The 21,851-nt window shown below is 47.4% G+C and overlaps 1 protein-coding gene across 8 annotated transcripts in view; it reads left to right on the top strand.

The window, feature by feature from the left end:
* The window catches only part of EMCN (endomucin), a 78,269-nt gene that overhangs the window by 28,975 nt on the left and 27,443 nt on the right, over nucleotides 1-21,851 (top strand). For 6 of the 8 annotated variants that reach the window (XM_064148393.1, XM_064148397.1, XM_064148391.1 and 3 more), the window contains exons 3-6: nucleotides 705-815; nucleotides 1,616-1,735; nucleotides 9,454-9,579; nucleotides 20,255-20,287. In XM_064148393.1, coding sequence (XP_064004463.1) covers nucleotides 705-815; nucleotides 1,616-1,735; nucleotides 9,454-9,579; nucleotides 20,255-20,287 — 390 coding nt within the window. The remainder of the gene's footprint in view (nucleotides 1-704; nucleotides 816-1,615; nucleotides 1,736-9,453; nucleotides 9,580-20,254; nucleotides 20,288-21,851) is intronic. The other 2 variants (XM_064148392.1, XM_064148395.1) reach the window with 2 other exon arrangements.

Raw genomic sequence — 21,851 nt, 5'->3', positions numbered from 1 at the left:
AGGACCACAAGGATCATCTAGTTCCAACCCTACTGTCATGGGCAGGGACACTTCACACTAGGTCAGGCTGTCCAGAGCCTCATCCAGCCTGGCCTTAAACACCTCCAGGGATGAGGCTTCCACCACCTCTCTGGGCAATCCATTCCAGTGGACATACTTGTAGATATAAGGTGTATATATGACTGTAAATTTTGCTTTGCTGCAAATAGAGCTTTATCTGACTTCCAAGCCACCTGAGCTAGTCTGGTACATTTCAGTAGTGGGAGGGGGAAACTCCTAACACACCACAGTGGGTAAGAAAGCTCTGTTAGGGTCAGAGTTTAAACAGAAAATTTCTGTGAGAGAAGGTAGCTAGAGGCACGTGCTGTTTATTTATGCATGGTCAATCTCTTCTGCCAGGCAACCAGCAACAGAATGAGGGGACACAGCCTCAAGTTCTGCCAGGGGAGGATGTTCTAGGCTGGATGTTCAGAGGAAGCGCTTCACAGAGAGAGTGATTGGCACTGGAATGGGCTGCCCAGGGAGTGGAGTCACCATCCCTGGGGGTGTTCAAGCAAAGCCTGCATGAGGCACTTAGTGCCACGGTCTAGTTGACTGGCTAGGGCTGGGTGCTAGGTTGGACTGGATGATGTTGGAGGTCTCTTCCAACCTGGTTGATTCTATGATAAAATAAACCACTAAAGATGTGAATGCCTTTCTTGCAGCAGCACAAGATGTGGACACAACAACTTCACAAAGAGCTCCACAAACAACTTCACAAACAACATCGGTGCTGGCAACTGCAGCCAAAGCTACAAATGTCTCCCTCACAACCAGTAAGTGAACATTTCTGAAGGGAGGGAGAGAGGGAGAGGGAAGGGGGTTTGGGACAGGAGCCCTCCAGGGGACTTTGTTTTTGGGAGGGGAATTGTAGCCAGATGGGGTTGGTCTTTTCTCCCAGGCAACCAGCAATAGAACAAGGGGACACAGTCTCAAGTTGTTCCAGGGAAAGTCTAGGCTGGATGTTAGGAGGAAGTTCTTCACAGAGAGAGTGATTGGCATTGGAATGGGCTGCCCAGGGAGGTGGTGGAGTCACCATCCCTGGAGGTGTTCAGAAGGGGCCTGGATGAGACACTTGGTGCCATGGTCTCGTTGACTGGCTAGGGCTGGGTGCTAGGTTGGACTGGATGATCTTGGAGGTCTCTTCCAACCTGGTTGATTCTATGATTCTATGATTCTATGATTTCTTTCAGCTAGCTGTTGATGACATTCCAGTGGTGCCATTCAAGCAGCAGTGTCTCTTGGCTGGAGAATTTGCTTTATAATGAGTGAATCCATTGGTGAAAGCTTGTAAGTGTGTGCAGAAGCTTTCTCCTGGGCAGGCTCAAGGAATCTCCAAACCAGGGCCAGTAATGGCTTTGTCATAGGCTTGCATTCAGTAGGATAACACACCTATGGGAGGTGGAGCAGCTTTCTCTGAGCTGAAGCGAGCTTTGTCTCTGTTGATCTTCAATTTAAAGTATTACTTTGATAGTTTAAAGCTAAGCTGCAAGTAGAGAAACAGGTCTGGTTTGAGTGTGTGAATATGAGTGTATACAAAATCAAGGAAATAATTTGAATGTTCTTCCTTTGTTAGCCCCTAGACCTTCTTCACCTATCTACTACACTACACAAAATACAACACAAGTTACAACAACAACCCCACCAGCAAACGTGACCACAGCAGCGACAGAGAAAAGTGACAGCCCAACAAATAGTAAGTGATCCTTTAATTGAGTTACTTTGGAGTCCTTGCATTCAACATTTCTGTAAACCAGCATGGAGCAACGTGAGGAGGTCAAAAAGAGTAGTTTGGGTAAAGGATTTGGAGGAGCAGAGCTATTCATCCTATCATATTGTACATCTTTAATGAATCTTGCCCTAGAATATCACACAAAGTTTGTAGTGGAGGTGATCTGAAGTCATTACACAGGATTTTAATCTCCCTGTAACTTAGAGAGATGTGTATTTGAAAAGGGTTTTGGTTTTTTATTGTCTTCTGTGGTTTGGGCTTGGTTTTATCACTAAAACAAATGATTCTTTGTGATCAGAGTGGTGTCAGAACAACCCTCTTTGTATTGTTTGGGTTTTTCTTTTATATGCCACAATGTGCAGGTAGTTATGCTCTCTATCATTGCAAGTCACAATACAAAAGCAGAGAGACAGTACTAATTACAATGCATAAATCCCAGCAAATGCTTTTGTTCCCCATAAATCTTCAGAGTATTCTGTGTGCTGGACCAGTGAATCAGATTTGGGTTTGGGAAAAGAAGAATTTTTTTTTTTTTTTTAATTCCCCATCTCCAGTAAGTAGTTGGGTCAATTTAAACAAATATAATAACATCCTAAAGGAGTTCAGTAAACTTAAGATGCTGCTCCATCAGGTCCAGATATTTAACTCAACAACCAACAGAAGACCAACGTTCCTGGAACTGATTCCGAGCACACCCAACTGTGACAAATGATTGGAACTTGACTTCTCTTCCCTTGCTTTCCTTGCCTGAAAAGGGACTTCTGTGAAACAGCCTGCATGCTTGCTTTATGCCAATGCACCTTTAAATCCACCCTTAGTGAACCAGAGCCTGCTAAGCTACCTGGAGAGCAATCACCCTTTCACTTAGTGCTGATTGCATCTTCTGCTGATGCACCTTTCCCACTGCGGTTGTGCAGGGAGTCTTCTGATTGTCAGCCCCAAGCCTTTTGGGTTTTGCCTTGGCTTTTAAATGTCAGTATCATCAGTCACAGAACATAGTCTGGCTGGTGCACAAGCTGCCAAAGCGATACCGAAGGCCACAAAGAATCTGTTCAAGCTTGCATTTGTAACCCTCTGGGCTTGTCAAAAGCCCCTGGCATGGTGATTTGAACTGTGAGTGTAACTGCTAGTCCTTTCAGTTTGGCAGAGGTTCCTGGCTTGTGGGTACCAGAACAGCACAGTCACCTGGAACTAAATGCTGGTGACAGGTAGAGCTCCTGCAGGGGAAGGAGAAATAATGAGGAAAGGCATTTCTGCCAGTGCAGCTTAGCTCCAGCTACTGCTCTGAGATGATGCCCAAAAAGCAATGGTGCTGGGATATCACAGGATCACATAATATTAGGGGTTGGAAGGGACCTAAGGAGATCATCGAGTCCAACCTCCCCTGCCAGAGCAGGACCACACCATCTAGCACAGATCAGAGGAACACATCCAGACAGGCCTTGAAAGTCTCTGGGGAAGGAGACCTCACAACCTCTCTGGGGAAGCCTGTACCAGTGCTCTGGGTCCATTACAGTAAAAAAGTTTCCCCTTGTGCTGAGGTGGAACCTCCTGTGCTGCAACTTACACCCATTGCTCCTTGTCCTATACCAGGAGCAAGTGAGCAGAGCCTGTCCCCCCCTCCTGACCAGGTCTCAGACACCCACCCTGTAGATACTGATAAGCATTGATAAGATCCTCTCTCAGTCTTCTCTCTTGCAGGGTAAACAGCTCCAGAACTCTCACCCTCTCCTTGTGAGAAAGACACTCTAGTCAGCCCCAAATCATCTTTGTGGCCCTTCACCAGACTTTTTCCAGTAGTTCCTGGTATCTCTTGAGCTGGAGAGCCCAAAACTGGACACAGTACTCTAGGAGTGGCCTCACCAGGGCACAGTAGATGGGGAGGAGAACTTCGCTCAACCAGCTGGACACATTCTTCTTCATGTACTCGGAATAGCATTTGCCTTCTTGGACGAGGCACAAGGTAGTGGTTTTGGGGTAGAGCATGGCACAGAGGCTGTGCAGATGCATGATTAGGCCCTGCAGAAAACTCAGCAACCTCTTGATTGCTGTTTGGCTGCTGGCCAGATGTAGCTCTCCATTTCCATCCCACATGTTGGCATGGTGAAGTGCATTCAGTTTCCCTGCAGCCTCCCAGCCCCTGCCAACATCCTCAGTGACCATGCAGGGCTGAGGAAGTTGCACCTCCTGAAGTAAGCACAGGACAGGTCCATTTGCTCTCAAAATGGACAGGAGATGAAAGCTGTTTAATCTTTCACTAGCACTCACTTCTCCCCCTCTTTGGGCTGGCCGTCTGGGACTGAAGCAGAAATCAGTGGTTCCTTTGTGACACTTGAAAATGTACCTTGCTCACCTGATTTTTAATGAAAAGCAAGTGTCTCTGCTGTCTGTAACAGAAGCCATTGCCTTCTCTGCTTCAGTCCCTGCTAAAAGCTTCAGCCAACGATCTCTTTCCCATAGCAGAGATTTGACAGGGCTTCCTGTCTCTGCTGCAATTTCTGTGGCTGCTGTCACCTCTTATTACAGATTCAAGAAAAGCCTCCAGTGCTCCATACACTGAAATCACACGAAGAGTCTTCAGTACTTCATTTTCTCTGCAGGCCATCTCTCCCTCTTTGCCCTCCTAGCCTGTTTGTAATATTGGAAGCCAGCAATTAAAACTGTCTCCTTAGCCTTCCTATTTATTAATATAAGGGGTCAAATCCGCTAGCTCGCATTTAGTCAGACACTTACCTCACTTGTGCAGTCCAGGCCTTCAAAACAGAATTCATATGGTAGCACACTACAGCAAATAGCATCTGCAACCAGAGTTTCGTGTCCTGGGAACATCTGGAGCTATCAAAGAGAATATGAAGTGAAGTGCAAGGAAAGATTATGTTCTTCCTCACTTGGATGTGGAACAAGCATCTTACGCGTGGCCAGCTCTCAGGGTATCAAGTTACGAGTGGAATTTTGGCTGTTGTGTTTCTTCTTTATCTCCTGCCACTCTCCTAGACAATAATACATCACAGTGCAAAGAAATATCAAATATTTAAAAGTGAGAAAGAGTGGAGGAGGCAGTTTTTTTATCAAAGTACTGATAGTTAAGAAGGATGCTGCACTTCAGTGAAGCTGCCAGAAGAACGTGATGGTAGCACGCATTGCTCACTTAAAGGATCAGGGTAGGGGTTGGAAGGGACCTCTCGAGAGCCATCCAGTTCAACCCCCCTCTTAGAGCAGCATCACCTAGAAGAAATCACACAGGAGCATATCCAGATGGATTTGGAATGTCTCCAGAAGTTGAGTCTCCACAGCCTCTTTGCGCAGCCTGGTCCAATGCTCTGTCACCCCCAAAGTTAAGAATATTTCCCCTACGTTTATGTGGATCCTTTTGTGTTCTCATTTGTGTCCATTGCCCCTTGTCCTGTCACCAGACGCCACTGGGAAGAATCTGCCTCCATCCTCCTGATATTTACTCTTTCCCTAAGCATTAAAGAGACCTCCTCTCAATCTTCTCCAGGCTAAATGGCCCCAGCTCTCTCAGCCTTTCCTCATAAGGTAGATGTTCCATTCTCCTCTTTATCTTGGTGGCTCTCTGCTGAACTCTCTCCAATAGTTCTCAGATCCTGAATCAGCCTCAGGTCATTACTGCACCTTCTCTGTAACCACTGACTATAGTCAGCTGCTGAGACATGTGAGGCAGAGAGGTGTTTTAAAATAGATTTTTGAATCCTTGAGGTTTTCTGCTTACCAGGAAATGTAAAGCCAGCAGAGAGCAGACGCAGCCAGCTACGGATGCAAACACTAAATCTGAGATTGGTGTTCCTTTGAATGGATGAGAAGTTCCTTTGAATGGATGAGAAGTTCCATTAGCTTTGCTGCACAGGATTTTGCCATGAATGCATTCACTAATGCAAATGGTTTCTCTGGCTGTTGGTTACAGGGGGAGGTCCAGGTGTGTGTATATGGAAAAGATCCAAGCTCAGAGGAAAAGCCTTAGTGTTTATGGAAAAGGTCCAAGCTCAGAGGAAAAGCCTTAGTCTTCCATCTAACAAAGCCCTCACGCTGGAGTTTTGACCTGGTTTGGGTGCAGCTCCTGCCCTGTAACTGGGTTTCCTTGAGGAAGGTTTTAACACCCATGCAGATGTCTATATTCTTTGCAGAGCAGAGTATATGCAGAGTATTTTCCACTCGCTTGAAGCATCTTATGATGTCAAAGACAGTTATGTAACAGCCTGCTGCAAAGGAAATTTAAAGTACTCTTGGGAAATGCCAAAACGTATCTGGATTACATGGAGGTTAAGTAGAAAATCATGCTAAGATCAAGTGAAGCTACGTGTCAAATTTCAAGCTGGTTAAAGAAAATGAAGGGGTTTCAGAGCACAAAGAGTAAGGAAATACCTGAGTCTCGGGTAGCAGCCTTACAGATTTCCTGTTGTTGATTATCCCTTTGAAAAACACGTGTTAACACAGTGTCATTTATCTTATCAAAACAGCAGCAGGGAGAGCTGCATCACCGCCAGAGGCTTCTGCTGCTGCTGCAGCAATCATGCCCGTTCGGACAGCTATGTTACAATCGTTACTGCTCTACCATTTGTATTCAGAATCAGCTGCTGGCAACGAACCCATTCAGCGCTGGCTCTGCGTGCTTCTGCAGCAGCAGCAGCCCTTCTCTGCTCTGCCGGCTTGCTTGGGTTCGGGTTTTTTGGCCAGCCCAGGCCTCCACCTGCCAGGCAGGCAGAAGTCGTTGCTGCAGCTGGCTGAGCCGAGGCGTGATGGATTACTGCAGCGATGTGTCAGCGGGGCCGGCAGCACTGAGTCACTGTGTGCCTGCACAGCGTCCCCCGCCTCTTCCCGTGCAGAGCACGGGCACCACAGCCAGGGCTTGCGCTGTCTCCTCCTGTTGAGAGCAGATGAAGCTTCGCATAGTGATGTGCTATGGGATGTACCAGGAAGGCAGATTGCTAGCAGGCGTGCTGTGCTCTCGGTGCCGCCGCGGCATACGCGAGCAGGGGCCGAATATGGATGCTTCTGCTCCCGTAGGCTTTTGGCACAGGAGCTGCTCAATCTGTTTAATGTGTGGATGGTAGAGGCTGTGCTGCGCATTAGGCGTAAGGTTTGGATGCCGCTTAAAAGCTGCTTCAGAGCCCCAAGTCAGCAGAGAATTGGGTTGCTAGGATTACATCTTACAGCAGTACAGCGAAAGCAAGGGAACCTTGCCTGCCGGGCTGCAGGGGATTTTTTGGTCGGGGAAGTGATGGCACCCAGACTTCTGTACCGTAGCACGGCGACTTCACCCCTTGACACCGGGGGTGGGAAACCTGTTCTGCAGTCAGACGAAATAAATGCAACAAGATTCACACCAAGCCCCAGGTAAAGGTATGAATCATCCCTGGTGCTGCCTGAGCTGAGGAAGAATCTCACCCAGGCTAGCCTTTAAAGGAATAGAAACCCTAGCCTATCTCCTCTCTTCATCCTCTACCGAGGCACATCCAGTGCACAGCCCCTGTTTCCAGAACAATCTGTTCTCACGGCTTCCAAACAGAAGAGGAGCGCCCGGGGCTGGGCTGCTGCCAGAACTGATAGGGACGCCTGGGATGTGTGATCCCCATGGGAAAACAGCTCTCCGTGGGGTTACAAGGCAACTGGCTGTCTCCCTCCTCAGCTCCCCCACATGCCTGCTTGGTTTGTATTGCTCACAAGGTCTATTTGTATTCAGATATCACCACACGTGAGTGCTTATTCTGCCTCACTTTTCCTTCTCCCATCCAACCTTTTACTTATCATAAGGGAACCTTAAGGTGATTGCTGTTACTGTTGTAAGCCCATGAATCTTAAAGGGAGAGGGAGGTTCTTCGGGTTTTGTTTGGGGTCTGTGGTTGTTGCTGGGTTTGTTTTGTTTGGGTTTTTTTCCACTTTGTTTTTTTGTTTGTTTGTTTTGGTACGTTTTTAATCAATCTCATCTTAAAATTCAACATTCAGAATTCAAGTCTCAAGTAACCACGCTGAGAGCTTAAAGTCAAAAGTGTTTGCTTTTAAAGATTCAAGGCTTTTATGAAGAGAATGCAGGAGTTTTTTTTAATTCTCAGGTCCTTGTGTCACAGCATAGTGAAAACTGAGGTAGAGGAGTCTGTTACACTCATCTCTACTGCAGAGTAGACTTGCATATCAAAAGGCTGCAATGATGAGGTTTCTGGAGGGAGCTGACAGTGAAATTATGCTTCTCTTCACTGGAATCTCAGAGAAAGTCTTAGGCACTTAAGCATATTTCACAGAATTTTCAGCAGTTCCCTTCCATGCCTTGACCTTCAAATACACCATCCTTGGCTGTTCAGCTCCTATTAGTTGCCAAGGCTGTATGGATCTCCCTCTCTGGAGATACTCAAGACCTGCCTGTATGTGATCCAGTGTGATCTGGCATAGGTGATCTTGCTCTGACAGGCTGTTGGACTAGATGATCTTTTGAGGTCCCTTCCAGCCCTTAACATTCTGTGATCTGTGATTCTGTGATCCCCTGACTCCAGTGGCTTCATCTCACTCTGGTTCAGCTCATTGTTTTCTGAAGCTTGCCTGTTCCAGGTATCCCACTTGATAAACAAGAGGGGAAGGGAAAGGCCAAGTCAGTGGTGTGCAGTGGTAGAACAGGGAGCTTTGGGTACTGGTTTCTTCTTTCTTTTTTTTCCCCTGAGTGATCAAACTTGTAACCAGAGGTTCTGAATCAAGTGTATAACGAAGCATGCTTCAAGATGAGTATCATTTGTGTGCACGGTGTTGGACTTGTTTGGCTGGAACATGTTTTAAAGTTATTCTAGTTCTAGTGTTTGAAATTCATATGAAGAGGCACTGGAAAGTGTTTACAGCTCAGCTGCATCTTTGATTTATATCAGAAAGGAAGGGTAAGGTTACTCTTGGGCACCTCCATGTTTTATTCAGTAAGCACTGTCTTGCCTATTGCTACGCTGAAGTTTGAGCAGAGAGGTAGGATTTATCAGCTGTACTGGAAAAGCTGAAATCCTTTCTTCTTGACCTTCAGTTCCATGGGCTTAGATAGTGCCCCACACCATCCTCTTGGAGTCACCTTAGGCTACAAGTCTTGTGGTACAGAGAGCCTTGATCTTCTAGTGACTGTGTGAGTGAAGAAAAAAAAGACACTTTGTTTTTTCATACATTAATGTTGGGACTTATATTATTTCCTGGGCCTTAACAGTACACAATGAAATAATTAACTTCACATTTAATTACAATCCCTAAACCTTTTTATAGTGTCACATTCTGTGCTAGTTGTGGGTGAGGCTTGTTTTCTCATTTTCCTTTCTAATTGTTTGTTTAATGAAGGTTAAAGTTAGAGGGCAGAAAGTGAGCTTCTCTCTTCTGCTCATGTTGCTCTTGGTACGAGACTATCTAGTTATTCTGGGCTCCCAATGCTGAGCTCTAGGCTGTCTTTGAACACAGGTCTAAGGCTGTATCTGACGTTAGGATGTGCTTTAGACATGGCTCAACCATGCCAATAGTGACAGCTACGTGGGAATGGCTTGTCACCTGATAAGCAGTCAGCAGAAGCTGTAGCACTTTCTGATCTTATGTCTCTTCTATAATGGTGGAAGTGTTTATCTGATGGATGGCTCAGGATCTAAGGTAATGCTTATGTAGATGTATGTTACCTGAACATACCTGCAGATGTGTCTTATCTGTCTCATTTCCAGCTACACAAGCAAGCGGAACGACACGATTGGCATTCAATGAGACGTTGGATTCTTCATCTACTAAGGCATGGTCAGTCTCCTCCACAACCTCCCTACAAAATTCCACTTCTGTGCCTGGCACCTCAGGTAAGTGTTGAAAATCTACACTCTGTTTTCCTACACTAGCAGTCCAAAAGATGCAAATAATTGCTAATCTCTTCTGTATTTCTCCTGCCTCGTCCTGGAAGGAAGGTCACCTCCTTATCCACACAGGGTACTCTGTGTCCATGTCATCTAGCTATGACGTTATGAGTGATAGGTGAACTTCAAAACATTCATCTGAGGTACTCAATGCCATTACAGGAAGATATAAATTGCAAAAGACAATAGCAATCCTTATAGATGCTGTATGTGGACATTGTGTAGCACTGACTGTCAGAGGAGACATCAAGATAAACTCTCTGGCTGCAAAGCAAAGGAGAAAAAGGAGAAAGCAGCTATAATTGTAACAACTGTTAATAAATCTGAAGGGCAAGGCAGTGCATATCACCACACGACGTTGGGCAAAGCACAACACAGTCATGTGCAAGGGCAAATATGATGCTAATCCTTACCATCTCCAGACTAGTCTTATTCTTTTTCTGGCTGTGTTTTGGTGCATTTATCCACTGAGAAACACTGTGGTGAATGCAGATGCCAGATCATGTATTATGCTTCTAGCTGGCTGAAGAATCACTTATTCAGGTTTTCCAACCTGGTTGATTCTATGACTCTATGATTCTATGATTCCTGGGGTCTCTTCTGCCTTCACTCAGTACTTCCTCTCAGCTACAGATATGTAGATCCAATAAGGACACTGACTTTATTTGCATATCCTAGATATTATTACTGTTTAACATTCCCCACGGGATACAAGACTCTTTTTGCAACCTCCAGAGAGGTTATAGGAGATGAGGATGCACATAAGCATCTTGTGGGAGATAAGCATGACCATATTTGTAGCCAGGTGGGGGTTGGTCTCTTCTCCCAGGCAACCAGCAACAGAGCAAGGGGACAAAGTCTCAAATTGTGTGGGGGGGAGTATAGGCTGGATGTTAGGAGGAAGTTCTTCACGAAGAGAGTGATTGGCATTGGAATGGGCTGCCCAGGGAGGTGGTGGAGTCGCCGTCTCTGGAGGTGTTGAAGCAAAGCCTGGATGAGGCACTTAGTGCTATGGTCTGGTTGACTGCATAGGGCTGGGGGATAGATTGGACTGGATCATCTTGGAGGTCTCTTCCAACCTGGCTGGTTCTATGATTCTATGATCTATCCAGGGGAAGTCAGCCTAGGTGCTTGGCATAGCTGATACTTTGAGTTCCCCTAAAGCTGCCATTCCAAATCACTTCCTTCCACACCAGGATTTCCACACTGACATCTCTCTTGTCTCCTCACAGCACCAGCTCCTTGTTTCCTTCCTGCAGCTTCAATATGCAAGGAATCCCACTACTCACTCATTAGGTAGCTTATCCCAAACAGAGGTGCACCTTTAGAACACCTTTGCTCCCTTTTTCTCTGTGTACTCTAAAGATTTTAAGAAATAATGCTTTTGTTGCCTCCAAAGAGATTTCTTCTATGTGAAATTGCTTAGGGCATGGTGGTTTGGGTGTTACCTGCCCCACACACACTTTGGAAATCACCCAGACTAGACTCAGCCAGCTCTGGAACTTTGCATGAAGTTTATATTTACAGGTCAGCACACAAGCAGATATTTACAGTATATACAGCTATAGACAGAAATATACAAGGTAAAAGGTAATACAGAAACACAGCAGCCCTCCCAGAAACCTGAGTCCCCAGGAGGAGCTCCCAACCACCCTGCCACCTTCTCCCACCCTTCAGCCTTACCCCAGACATTGCCTTGTGCCCCAAGGAAGAACAGAGGGTTGGCCAGGGGGGTTAGGAAGCAGGTGGATTAATCACAGAGACAGAGAGTAAGGTTAGAGAGAAAAATGAAGTCCAGAGCTCAGGCAGCACCCGAATGCCTTATCTATGTTTATACTCTTATTCTTATACATCTCAGCAAGCCTATGAGTGAAGTAGACATCAGCCTTTTTTCTCTTTCATAGAATCATAGAATCAACCAGGTTGGCAGAGACCTCCAAGATCATCCAGTCCAACCTATCCCCCAGCCCTAGCCAGTCAACTAGACCATGGCACTAAGTGCCTCATCCAGGCTTTTCTTCACAGCCTGTAATCTAGTTCTTCTCACCTAAACATTATAGCTAGCTTCAAACTAGCACACAGGGTCATGGGAAGACATATGCCACACTCTAATAACTTCTAAAGTAATGTATATGTGAAGCCAATTGTTTCATTCTGTGCTGAGACTAGAAGCAGAGCTGACTTTCTCACTGCCATTAGATTACCTCTTCCCAGATCTTTGAAGTTTCACATTCAAGGCCTTACATAGGGGCTGGACACCAGAGCAGAAGCTAGTAAGGACAACGAGGCTGACAGTTGAAGGGCTTGCAAGCTGAAATCACCCAAGATGCCAGGGAAAGAAGAAGTCATATAAAATTGATCCAAACCAGAAGGGTTTGATTATTTGGTATACTCAACCAAAATAATTCTGCTGACTAAACTCAATAGAAGAGAATATATTTAGTTTTGAGACCATTTTCTCTCTCTTTTTTTAACACCATTTTGGTGAAAATTTCCTTTCTTGCTGCAGAAAAATGAAAAACCAACACCCCCACCCCCCCCAAAAAAAGGCATATTTTGAAGAGAAATCTTTCATCAGGCATATCAAAAGATCAGGGTGTGGGAGGACAGCCACAGAGAGCTGCAGAGTGACTGAAATGAGTGGGGGAGCCTAGGAAATAGCTCAGAGAAGCATCAGAGAGCAATATTGCTGTATGATAACCTCCAGCCACACAGGAGTGGCTGTGCAGTGCTCACCCAGGCTGCAGAAAGCAGCAGGGACCATTTTCACCACAGAGAGCAACCTGCATGTGTGCCACACACACACAGGAGTGGCTGTGCAGTGCTCATCCAGGCTGCAGAAAGCAACAGGGACCATTTTCACCACAGAGAGCAACCTGCATGTGTGTCACACACACACAGGAGTGGCTGTGCAGTGCTCACCCAGGCTGCAGAAAGCAGCAGGGACCATTTTCACCACAGAGAGCAACCTGCATGTGTGTCACACACACACAGGAGTGGCTGTGCAGTGCTCACCCAGGCTGCAGAAAGCAGCAGGGACCATTTTCACCACAGAGAGCAACCTGCATGTGTGCCACACACACACAGGAGTGGCTGTGCAGTGCTCACCCAGGCTGCAGAAAGCAACAGGGACCATTTTCACCACAGAGAGCAACCTGCATGTGTGCCACACACACACAGGAGTGGCTGTGCAGTGCTCACCCAGGCTGCAGAAAGCAGCAGGGACCATTTTCACCACAGAGAGCAACCTGCATGTGTGCCACACACACACAGGAGTGGCTGTGCAGTGCTCATCCAGGCTGCAGAAAGCAACAGGGACCATTTTCACCACAGAGAGCAACCTGCATGTGTGCCACACACACACAGGAGTGGCTGTGCAGTGCTCACCCAGGCTGCAGAAAGCAGCAGGGACCATTTTCACCACAGAGAGCAACCTGCATGTGTGCCACACACACACTCCTTAAGTGTAACTTTGGCTGTCATGTATAACACATCTCTTGCTCATTCTCCCCCTCTACAGAGGATTGATTACTAATATTTAACTTTCTCCTTTCCTTTAATTAATGAACAAATTAAAGATTGAGTGGATCCCTCAGTCTAAATGCATCTGAGAAATTGCAGATATTGTAGCTTTTTATTCCATGGCCTAAATCATAGAATCAATCAACCAGGTTAGAAGAGACCTCCAACAACAACAACAACAACTAAAAAAGCCCATGGAGCAGTATGAGCTGAAGTTCACCCAGCAGGGTGGTAAGATCAAACGATCTATCATAACAAACTGTCAGCTGAATCAACCTGCTGCCTCTATTGATATTTCTATTGCACTCCTCCAATTATAAATCCTACTCGATTCACAGGGGGCATCTCCTTAAGAAAACTTCTTAGGAGGAAGACAAAAAGAGTTGACACAAAATGTGCAGGAATTCCAGACAGTGATATTAGCTAAAAATGACTCACCATAGCTTCAGCTTCTTCAAAGACAGAGGCACACACAGAAGTGCCTGGGGGGTGGAAAACACAGCAAAGCCTCAGCTGACACAATTACAAGTCTACAGCCTGGCCGGAGCAAGGAAGTTTGTTTTGGTTTTTTTAAGTTCTTCATTCTGCTTTGATTTATGTTGTGGTATCCCCTCTGAGTAATCAGCCAAATGTATTGGTTTGCTGTGCCAATGAACACAGTTTCATGTGGCTGTCCTCCAGAAACAAAAGCAGCAAACCACAGGGTATCCAGGCTGCTTAGGTAGCGCTTGTTGGAGAACAGAGCGGGGAGAGGTTAGTTATGGGTCTCTCTCCATCTGTCAAGCTTCTAACCAGTGCTGAACTGACTCAGCCAGGTATTTGCAAATCATGCCACCATCACATGCCAATTTTTGTTATCCTTGTCCTCCTTACTGCACAACAAGGGCTCAGCTCAGGCGGTGTTGCGTGGCTCACTTTCCGTGATCAATCTGGAAGTCTTCCCAGATTCTTTATGCAGAGCATCTGCCCCCTAACTCGCAGCCCCAAAGGATGTGGTGAGCTCTGAACAGGCAGTTTGAGCAACAACAATCACTCTGTTAGCCAGGGAAATGCTGCCTTTCCTTCTGTCCTGCTCCTCCTGAGCCCACCCAGAAGGGCACTGGATGGCTATGTAGAAAATGCAAACTGAAAGCACCTGCTGAACACTTCAATAAGCACAGTCTTGTCTGTGTGGCAGCGTTGAGCAGTCTCTGAGGGATAAATCACAGGTGAGCTGGTAATTTGTTTGCACAGTGGATAGAGAGAGCAGGGCAGGAGATTTTTTTCCTGTTAAAGTTTTCATGCTCTAGCAGAATCTGGGTGGGACATCCTTGGGAATGATGATTGTAGGTTCTATTTTGTGTAGATGTGTGGTGTCTTTAGAAGAAAGAACAAAGGCTTAGGAGGCTCCTGCAGTCCTTGAAAGAAAGGCAGGAGGCTGCTGTCATGTTTCTTACTTAGGATCATTTCTGCTGTCTGGATGTATCGAAATAGTGAGGTCTGGCCTGATTTTCATTTACTCTGGGGTTTACTGAACCATAGGTTGCCCAACCCTACCTGTTTGCAGAGCCTAATGTCACTTGCATACATCTTGGATATCAGTCTTGGGCTTGCCATGCTTTTCCTATGTATTTATTTGTTCTAATTCAAGCCCAGGGGGTTCACATTGCAGGAGTGATTTTAAGGTAAAAGGTGGTACTATGGTAGAGTCTTGGGATTGGTTGGCCTGGAGAAGAGGAGGCTCAGGGGTGACCTTATTTTTGTCTACAACTACCTGAGGGGAGGTTGTGGCCAGGGGGAGGTTGCTCTCTTCTCTCAGGTGGTCAGCACCAGAACGAGAGGACACAGCCTCAAGCTGTGCCAGGGGAAATTTAGGCTGGAGGTGAGGAGAAAGTTCTTCCCTGAGAGAGTCATTGGACACTGGAATGGGCTGCCCGGGGAGGTGGTGGAGTCGCCGTCCCTGGAGCTGTTCAAGGCAGGATTGGACGTGGCACTTGGTGCCATGGTCTAGCCTTGAGCTCTGTGGTAAAGGGTTGGACTTGATGATCTGTGAGGTCTCTTCCAACCTTGGTGATACTGTGATACTGTGAAGTCTTCCTAAGGAAGTTCATCTCTCTTCAAACTTTGCTTGGGAGACAAAGGTGGAAGCTCTATAGAGCAATGAGGGAGACAAAGGTGGAAGCTCTATAGAGCAATGAGGGAGACAAAGGTGGAAGCTCTATAGAGCAATGAGGGAGACAAAGGTGGAAGCTCTATAGAGCAATGAGGGAAACAAAGGTGGAAGCTTTATAGTGCAATGACCTATTTGTTAGATGTGACAAGGTCTTCTGCTTTTCTCCAAGAGCATGTACACACAGGGCTCTACCCTTTGCTTCTTCATGCATTGCTATGGCAACACATGGCATTTTCTCCATGGGATCCTTTTCCTTATAGACTGAGGGAAAGGCAGTATTTGAGTAACAAGTAATCATAGCATCTTTGGAAGCTCCTTTAGAGCCAGCTGTGTGTCCTGCTGCATTCTGTACTGTGTGTCATTCCAAACCTCCATTGGCAGGCAAGTTATTAACTTCCCAAAACCTTTCCTTGGCTGTTGTTGTTAATGTCATTGTTATTCCAGTTGGCAGCCAGTCACTAATGGTGTCCCCCAAGGATCAGTGCTGGGCCCAGTCCTGTTTAATATCTTTATTGATGATCTGGATGAGGGGATTGAGTCCAGCATCAGTAAGTTTGCAGATGGCACCAAGCTAGGAGCAGGTGTGGATCTGTTGGAAGGTAGAAGAGCCCTGCAGGGGGACCTAGACAGGCTGGATGGGTGGGCAGAGGCCAATGGGATGAGATTTAACAAGGCCAAGTGCAGGGTCCTACACATTGGCCGCAACAACCCCAAGCAGTGCTACAGGCTGGGGACTGAGTGGCTGGAAAGCAGCCAGGAAGAAAGGGACCTGGGGGTACTGGTGGATAGTAGCTGAAGATGAGCCAGCAGTGTGCCCAGGTGGGCAGGAGAGCCAATGGCATCCTGGCCTGCGTCAGGAACAGTGTGGCCAGTGGGAGAAGGGAGGTTCTTCTGCCCCTGTACTCAGCACTGGTCAGGCCACACCCTGAGTGCTGTGTCCAGTTTTGGGCCCCTCAGGAGAGATGTTGAGGTGCTGGAACACATCCAGAGAAGGGCAATGAAGCTGGTGAGGGGCCTGGAGCACAGCCCTGTGAGGAGAGGCTGAGGGAGCTGGGGGAGTTTAGCCTGGAGAAGAGGAGGCTCAGGGCTGACCTCATTGCTGTCAACAACTACCTGAAGGGAAGTTGTAGCCAGATGGGAGTTAGTCTCTTCTGCCAGGCAACCAGCAACAGAACAAGGGGACACAGTCTCAAGTTGTGCCAGGGTAGGTCTAGGCTGGATGTTAGGAGGAAGTTGTTGGCAGAGAGAGTGATTGGCATTGGAATGGGCTGCCCAGGGAGGTGGTGGGGTCACCGTCTCTGGAGGTGTTGAAGCAAAGCCTGGATGAGGCACTTAGTGCCATAGTCTAGTTGATTGGACAGGGCTGGTTGATAGGTTGGGTTGGATGATCTTGGAGGTCTCTTCCAACCTGGTTGAATTTATGTGTCTGTGATTCTATGATGTTGCCCAAACATGCTGTAGAGACCGCAGAGATCCTTTCTGAGCTAGGTGACACTGCTTTTTGCAGACGGATTGATGAGCAGATAAAAACCTTAGTTTAAAAACATCTCTTGTGGATGCCAGAAAGCCAGGGTGAGAGAGCTGCATATCTACAGTGTACTTAGCATTACTAATATTCAGTATGCTCAAGAAAAGCTCTCGCTGCTGACTGTAAAGCACTTTGCTTTTCGACCTGAATGTTCTTTTCCTTCATGCTTGTGATTAAAATGCAGTTAAAGCTCTGTCATATATATCATTAGCAAAAGTGGTTATTTGCACCCCAGTGGTTCAAGTGATCCATGGTTTTAATTGGGTGCCTAGAGGAGGGAAAACAACAGCAGCAGTTACGGCTTTCAAAGAGTATATTCCCAGCAGTGGAATGATGTGCTTCGTTCACATGACAGCTCCAGTGGTAGGAGCTGCCCTCCTGCAAAGCATCAGTCCACAGCACAGATCATGCAGCAAAGGCAGGAGAGTGGATTTGTACTCCCCAGGGAGCACTGCAATCCCAGGCATTCAAGGGAGAGTTTGAATGCCTGCCAGAAGTTCCTGCTGCTTTCATGCTGCTTCCTCTGTTGTATCGCAGCCCGGCACAGCTGGGACATGGAGGATATGCTGGTGGGTCATGTCCTCCCAGGGAGCCCTTGGGACAGGGTTAGATGCACCACATCCTTATAGATGCTGTGGCAGCAATGAGATCTAAGGAGACCTAAAAAGGGAACTTTCACAGTGCCTTCTAACCTATAAGAAGGTGACCAAGCAATGCGATTTATACCTCAAAATGATGAGCAGCAGCTGAGGATGTAGGGCCTGAGGGATTATTTCCCTTGGTAACATGAGTCATGGAATCATAGAATCAGTTAGGGTTGGAAGGAACCACAAGGATCATCCACTTCCAACCCCACTGCCATGGGCAGGGACACCCTATCCTAGAGCAGGCTGCACACAGCCTCATCTAACCTGGCCTTAAACACCTCCAGGCATGAGGCCTCAACTGCCTCCCTGGGCAACCCATTCCAGGCTCTCACCACTCTCATGCTCAACAACTTCCTCATGTCCAGTGTGAACCTACCCATCTCCAGCTTCACTCCATTCCCCCCAGTCCTGTCACTCCCTGAGAGCCTAAAAAGTCCCTCCACAGCTTTTTTGTAGGCTGCCTTCAGATACTGAAAGGCCACAAGAAGGTCACCTGGGAGCCTCCTCTTCTCCAGACTGAACAGCCCCAACTCTTTCAGTCTGTCTTCATTGCAGAAGTGCTCCAGCCCTGTGATCATCCAGAGTAATCCAGTGAGAGAGCTTTCACCAGGCAGACAGACTACCAGTCACTCATCTTGGGCAACACGCAGTCTGTGGTGTACAAACTGTGGTGTGGGCTGCCCAGGGAGGTGGTGGAGTTGCCATCCCTGGAGGTGTTCAAGAAACGACTGGCTGAGGCATTTAGTGCCATGGTCTAGTTGACTGGGTAGGGCTGGGTGCTAGGTTGGACTTGGATGATCTTGGAGGTCTCTTCCAACCTGGTTGATTCCATGAAACTTCTATGAAACAGATCAATGCTTTGCTGCCAGTTCATACAGGTGGATCTTCTCAAAGACACGGTCATGTTAGATGCCTGGCTCCCTTTGCCTTTTGAGTAACCACAGAAGAGATTTGAGGGAATGAAATGAAAATCGCTGTGGGTGCAGTGTTTGTCTGTGGATAGCTTCCAAATGTGAGGTACTCTCAGACGCCCTCAATTTCCAAGGCAGCTACTGTCTAGACACACAAAAGCAGCAGCATACTAACAAGAAAGTTCTTCACTGAGAGAGTCATTGGACACTGGAATGGGCTGCCCGGGGAGGTGGTGGAGTCGCCGTCCCTGGAGCTGTTCAAGGCAGGACTGGATGTGGCACTTGGTGCCATGGTCTGGCCTTGAGCTCTGTGGTAAAGGGTTGGACCTGATGATCTGTGAGGTCTCTTCCAATCCAAATAATACTGTGATACTGTGAAAAAGCTAACCAAAAAAATCAGTATTCTGCAGAAAAAAAATCATGCAGTGCAGAGGAAGTTGACACCAATGGGCCAGTCAACAGTGTGCACAGCACTCTGCAAGATCCATTTCTTCCTCATTAACAATGCCTCTTACTCCTGCTGCTCAGCAATCTGCTAGCCAAAAGCACCAAGATAATTAATGAAGCTTCGTTTTGTAATGGATTTTGTGACACTTGAAGACGTGGCTCTATTAGGCACCTGAGTTTCTGATATTAAAACATTTATTTGTCAGTTAAGTGTCTCCTCTTCACTTCCTGGCACTTATTTGGCTTTGGCAGGAGGAGTTCTTTTAGGGATAAATTAAGTCAGGATTTTCTTCTCTTAAGCAGCGTAACAGCCTAGCATAGGCTAGGCTTCAGATTCTGCTCCCATCTGTAAGGGGTGTTTGCAGACTTGCACAGCTCAGACTCTCTGGGCTTGGGAACACAGTCAGTTTTGGGGCAGCCCTTCTCGTGGTGTTACTGAGCACATTGCTAGAGTCTGCCAGTTTGTGTGATTTGTAAGGCTGGATAGGTGGGCAGAGGCCAATGGGGTGAGATTTAACAAGGCCAAGTGCAGGGTTCTGCACTGTGGCCACAAAAACCCCAAGCAGCTCCACAGGCTGGGGACAGAGTGGCTGGAGAGCAGCCAGGCAGAAAGGAACCTGGGGGTGCTGATAGATAGTAGCTGAAGATGAGCCAGCAGTGTGCCCAGGTGGCCAAGACAGCCAATGGCATCCTGGCCTGCATCAGGAACAGTGTGGCCAGCAGGACAAGGGAGGTTATTCTGCCCCTGTACTCAGCACTGGTCAGGCCACACCTTGAGTGCTGTGTCCAGTTCTGGGCCCCTCAATTCAAGAGAGATGTTGAGGTGCTGGAATGTGTCCAGAGAAGGGTGACAAAGCTGGTGAGGGCCCTGGAACACAAACCCTATGAGGAGAGGCTGAGGGAGCTGGGGGTGTTTAGCCTGAAGAAGAGGAGGCTCAGGGGGGACCTCATTGCTGTCTACAACTTAGAATCATAGAATAAACCAGGTTGGAAGATACCTCCAAGATCATCCAGTCCAACCCATCCCCCAGCCCTATCCAGTCAACTAAACCATGGCACTGGTTGGTCTCTTCTGCCAGACAACCAGCAGCAGAACAAGGGGACACAGTCTCAAGTTGTGCCAGGGGAAGTATAGGCTGGATGTTAGGAGGAAGTTCCTCACAGAGAGAGTGACTGGCATTGGAATGGGCTGCCCAGGGAGGTGGTGGAGTCACCATCCCTGGAGGTGTTGAAGCAAAGCCTGGCTGAGGCACTTAGTGCCATGGTCTGGTTGACTGGCTAGGGCTGGGTGCTAGGTTGGACTGGATGATCTTGGAGGTCTCTTCCAACCTCATTGATTCTATGAAGATTCCAGCCAGAGTCTAACAGATTTAAACAAGGTACTAACAAACTTCTTCCTTGTGTTTCATTGTAGGTCTTCCTGTGAGACTCACAACAGAATCAACAAGTAAGAGTGACAGAAGAGTTTTCTCTGCACGTACTGACCGACAGGGCTAGTGCAGGGTGGGAGAGGGGCAGCCTGAGGAAATGAAACATTCATGAACAAGGAGGCTCTGGGGGAAGAATGACCCTGGAGCACAGTTCAGAGGGGCAGAGGACGGATGCTCAATTTGTGGCAGTGAGTAGCTCTGCTGTGATTTCAGCTGAATGCTGTGTTGGCTGAGCAGGTACTGAAAAGAAACCAGGGTGGAAGCACAAGAACCCAACCAGGCCAGTACTGTGTAATGCAATGGGAAAGTGATGTAAATAGAGTGTTTGCCAAGGAGCTTGTTCTTGTCAGTGGCTCTCATTCCTTGTCCTGTGGTAAAGCAGCAGATCCCAGAGTACGGCAAGTGTTTCCTGCACTAGTGAGCCTGTATTGTCATAGAATCATAGAATCAACCAGGTTGGAAGAGACCTCCAAGGTCATCCAGTCCAACCTAGCACCCAGCCCTAGCCAGTCAACCAGACCATGGCACTAAGTGCCTCATCCAGGCTTTGCTTGAAGACCCCCAGGGATGGTGCCTCCACCACCTCCCTGGGCAGCCCATTCCAATGCCAATCACTCTCTCTGGGAAGAACTTCTTCCTAATATCCAGCCTAGACCTACCCTGGCACAACTTGAGACTGTGTCCCCTTGTTCTATTGCTGGTTGCCTGGGAGAAGAGGCCACCCCCCACCTGGCTACAATGCCCCTTCAGGTAGTTGTAGACAGCAATGAGGTCCCCCCTGAGCCTCCTCTTCTCCAGGCTAAACACCCCCAGCTCCCTCAACCTCTCCTCATAGGATTTGTGCTCCAGGCCCCTCACCAGCTTTGTTGCCCTTCTCTGGACATGTTCCAGCACCTCAACATCTCTCTTGAATTGAGGGGCCCAGAACTGGACACAGCACTCAAGGTGTGGCCTGACCAGTGCTGAGTACAGGGGCAGAATAACCTCCCTTGTCCTACTGGCCACACTGTTCCTGATGTAGGCCAGGATGCCATTGGCTCTCTTGGCCACCTGGGCACACTGCTGGCTCATCTTCAGCTACTCTCTATCAGTACCCCCAGGTCCCTTTCCTCCTGGCTGCTCTCCTTTCTCTGGACTTATCAGGAAACAGCCTCTTGTGTACCAGTCCCTGCAGTTCTTGCTGCATCTGCTGCCAGCAACAGCTCATCCCTCCTGCTACCACCGTGGATGTATTACTTCAATCAATTGCTTTCCTAATCCTAGATTGTTCTGTATCTTGAGCTGTCTCCTGAAAAGTTTTAGTGAATGAAGTGGGTAACTAAGTTAAAGGTTATAATTCCTTCATCCATTTTATTCATTCAGTAGTGCTTCTTTGTAGCTGTTGAATTTCATGCTGATGCTCTCAAGCAGTTAAAATGCTAACCTAGGGGCTTTTCTTTCCTGTGTTATTCACATCTTTGTCATTTAGCAAAGGGCTAGGAAATTATTCAGTGGGTTTGAATCCTCAGTTTTTCTCCTGAGGAGGTACTGCACAAGTGCAGCAATAGACATTCATGCTTTTCAGCATAATTTGCCTCTTGA

Source organism: Pogoniulus pusillus, chromosome 9 (genome assembly GCF_015220805.1).
Source record: "Pogoniulus pusillus isolate bPogPus1 chromosome 9, bPogPus1.pri, whole genome shotgun sequence".
NCBI lineage: Eukaryota > Metazoa > Chordata > Aves > Piciformes > Lybiidae > Pogoniulus > Pogoniulus pusillus.
The sequence above is the reverse complement of the archived record's forward strand: the minus strand, read 5'-3'. Positions and strand labels throughout refer to the sequence as shown.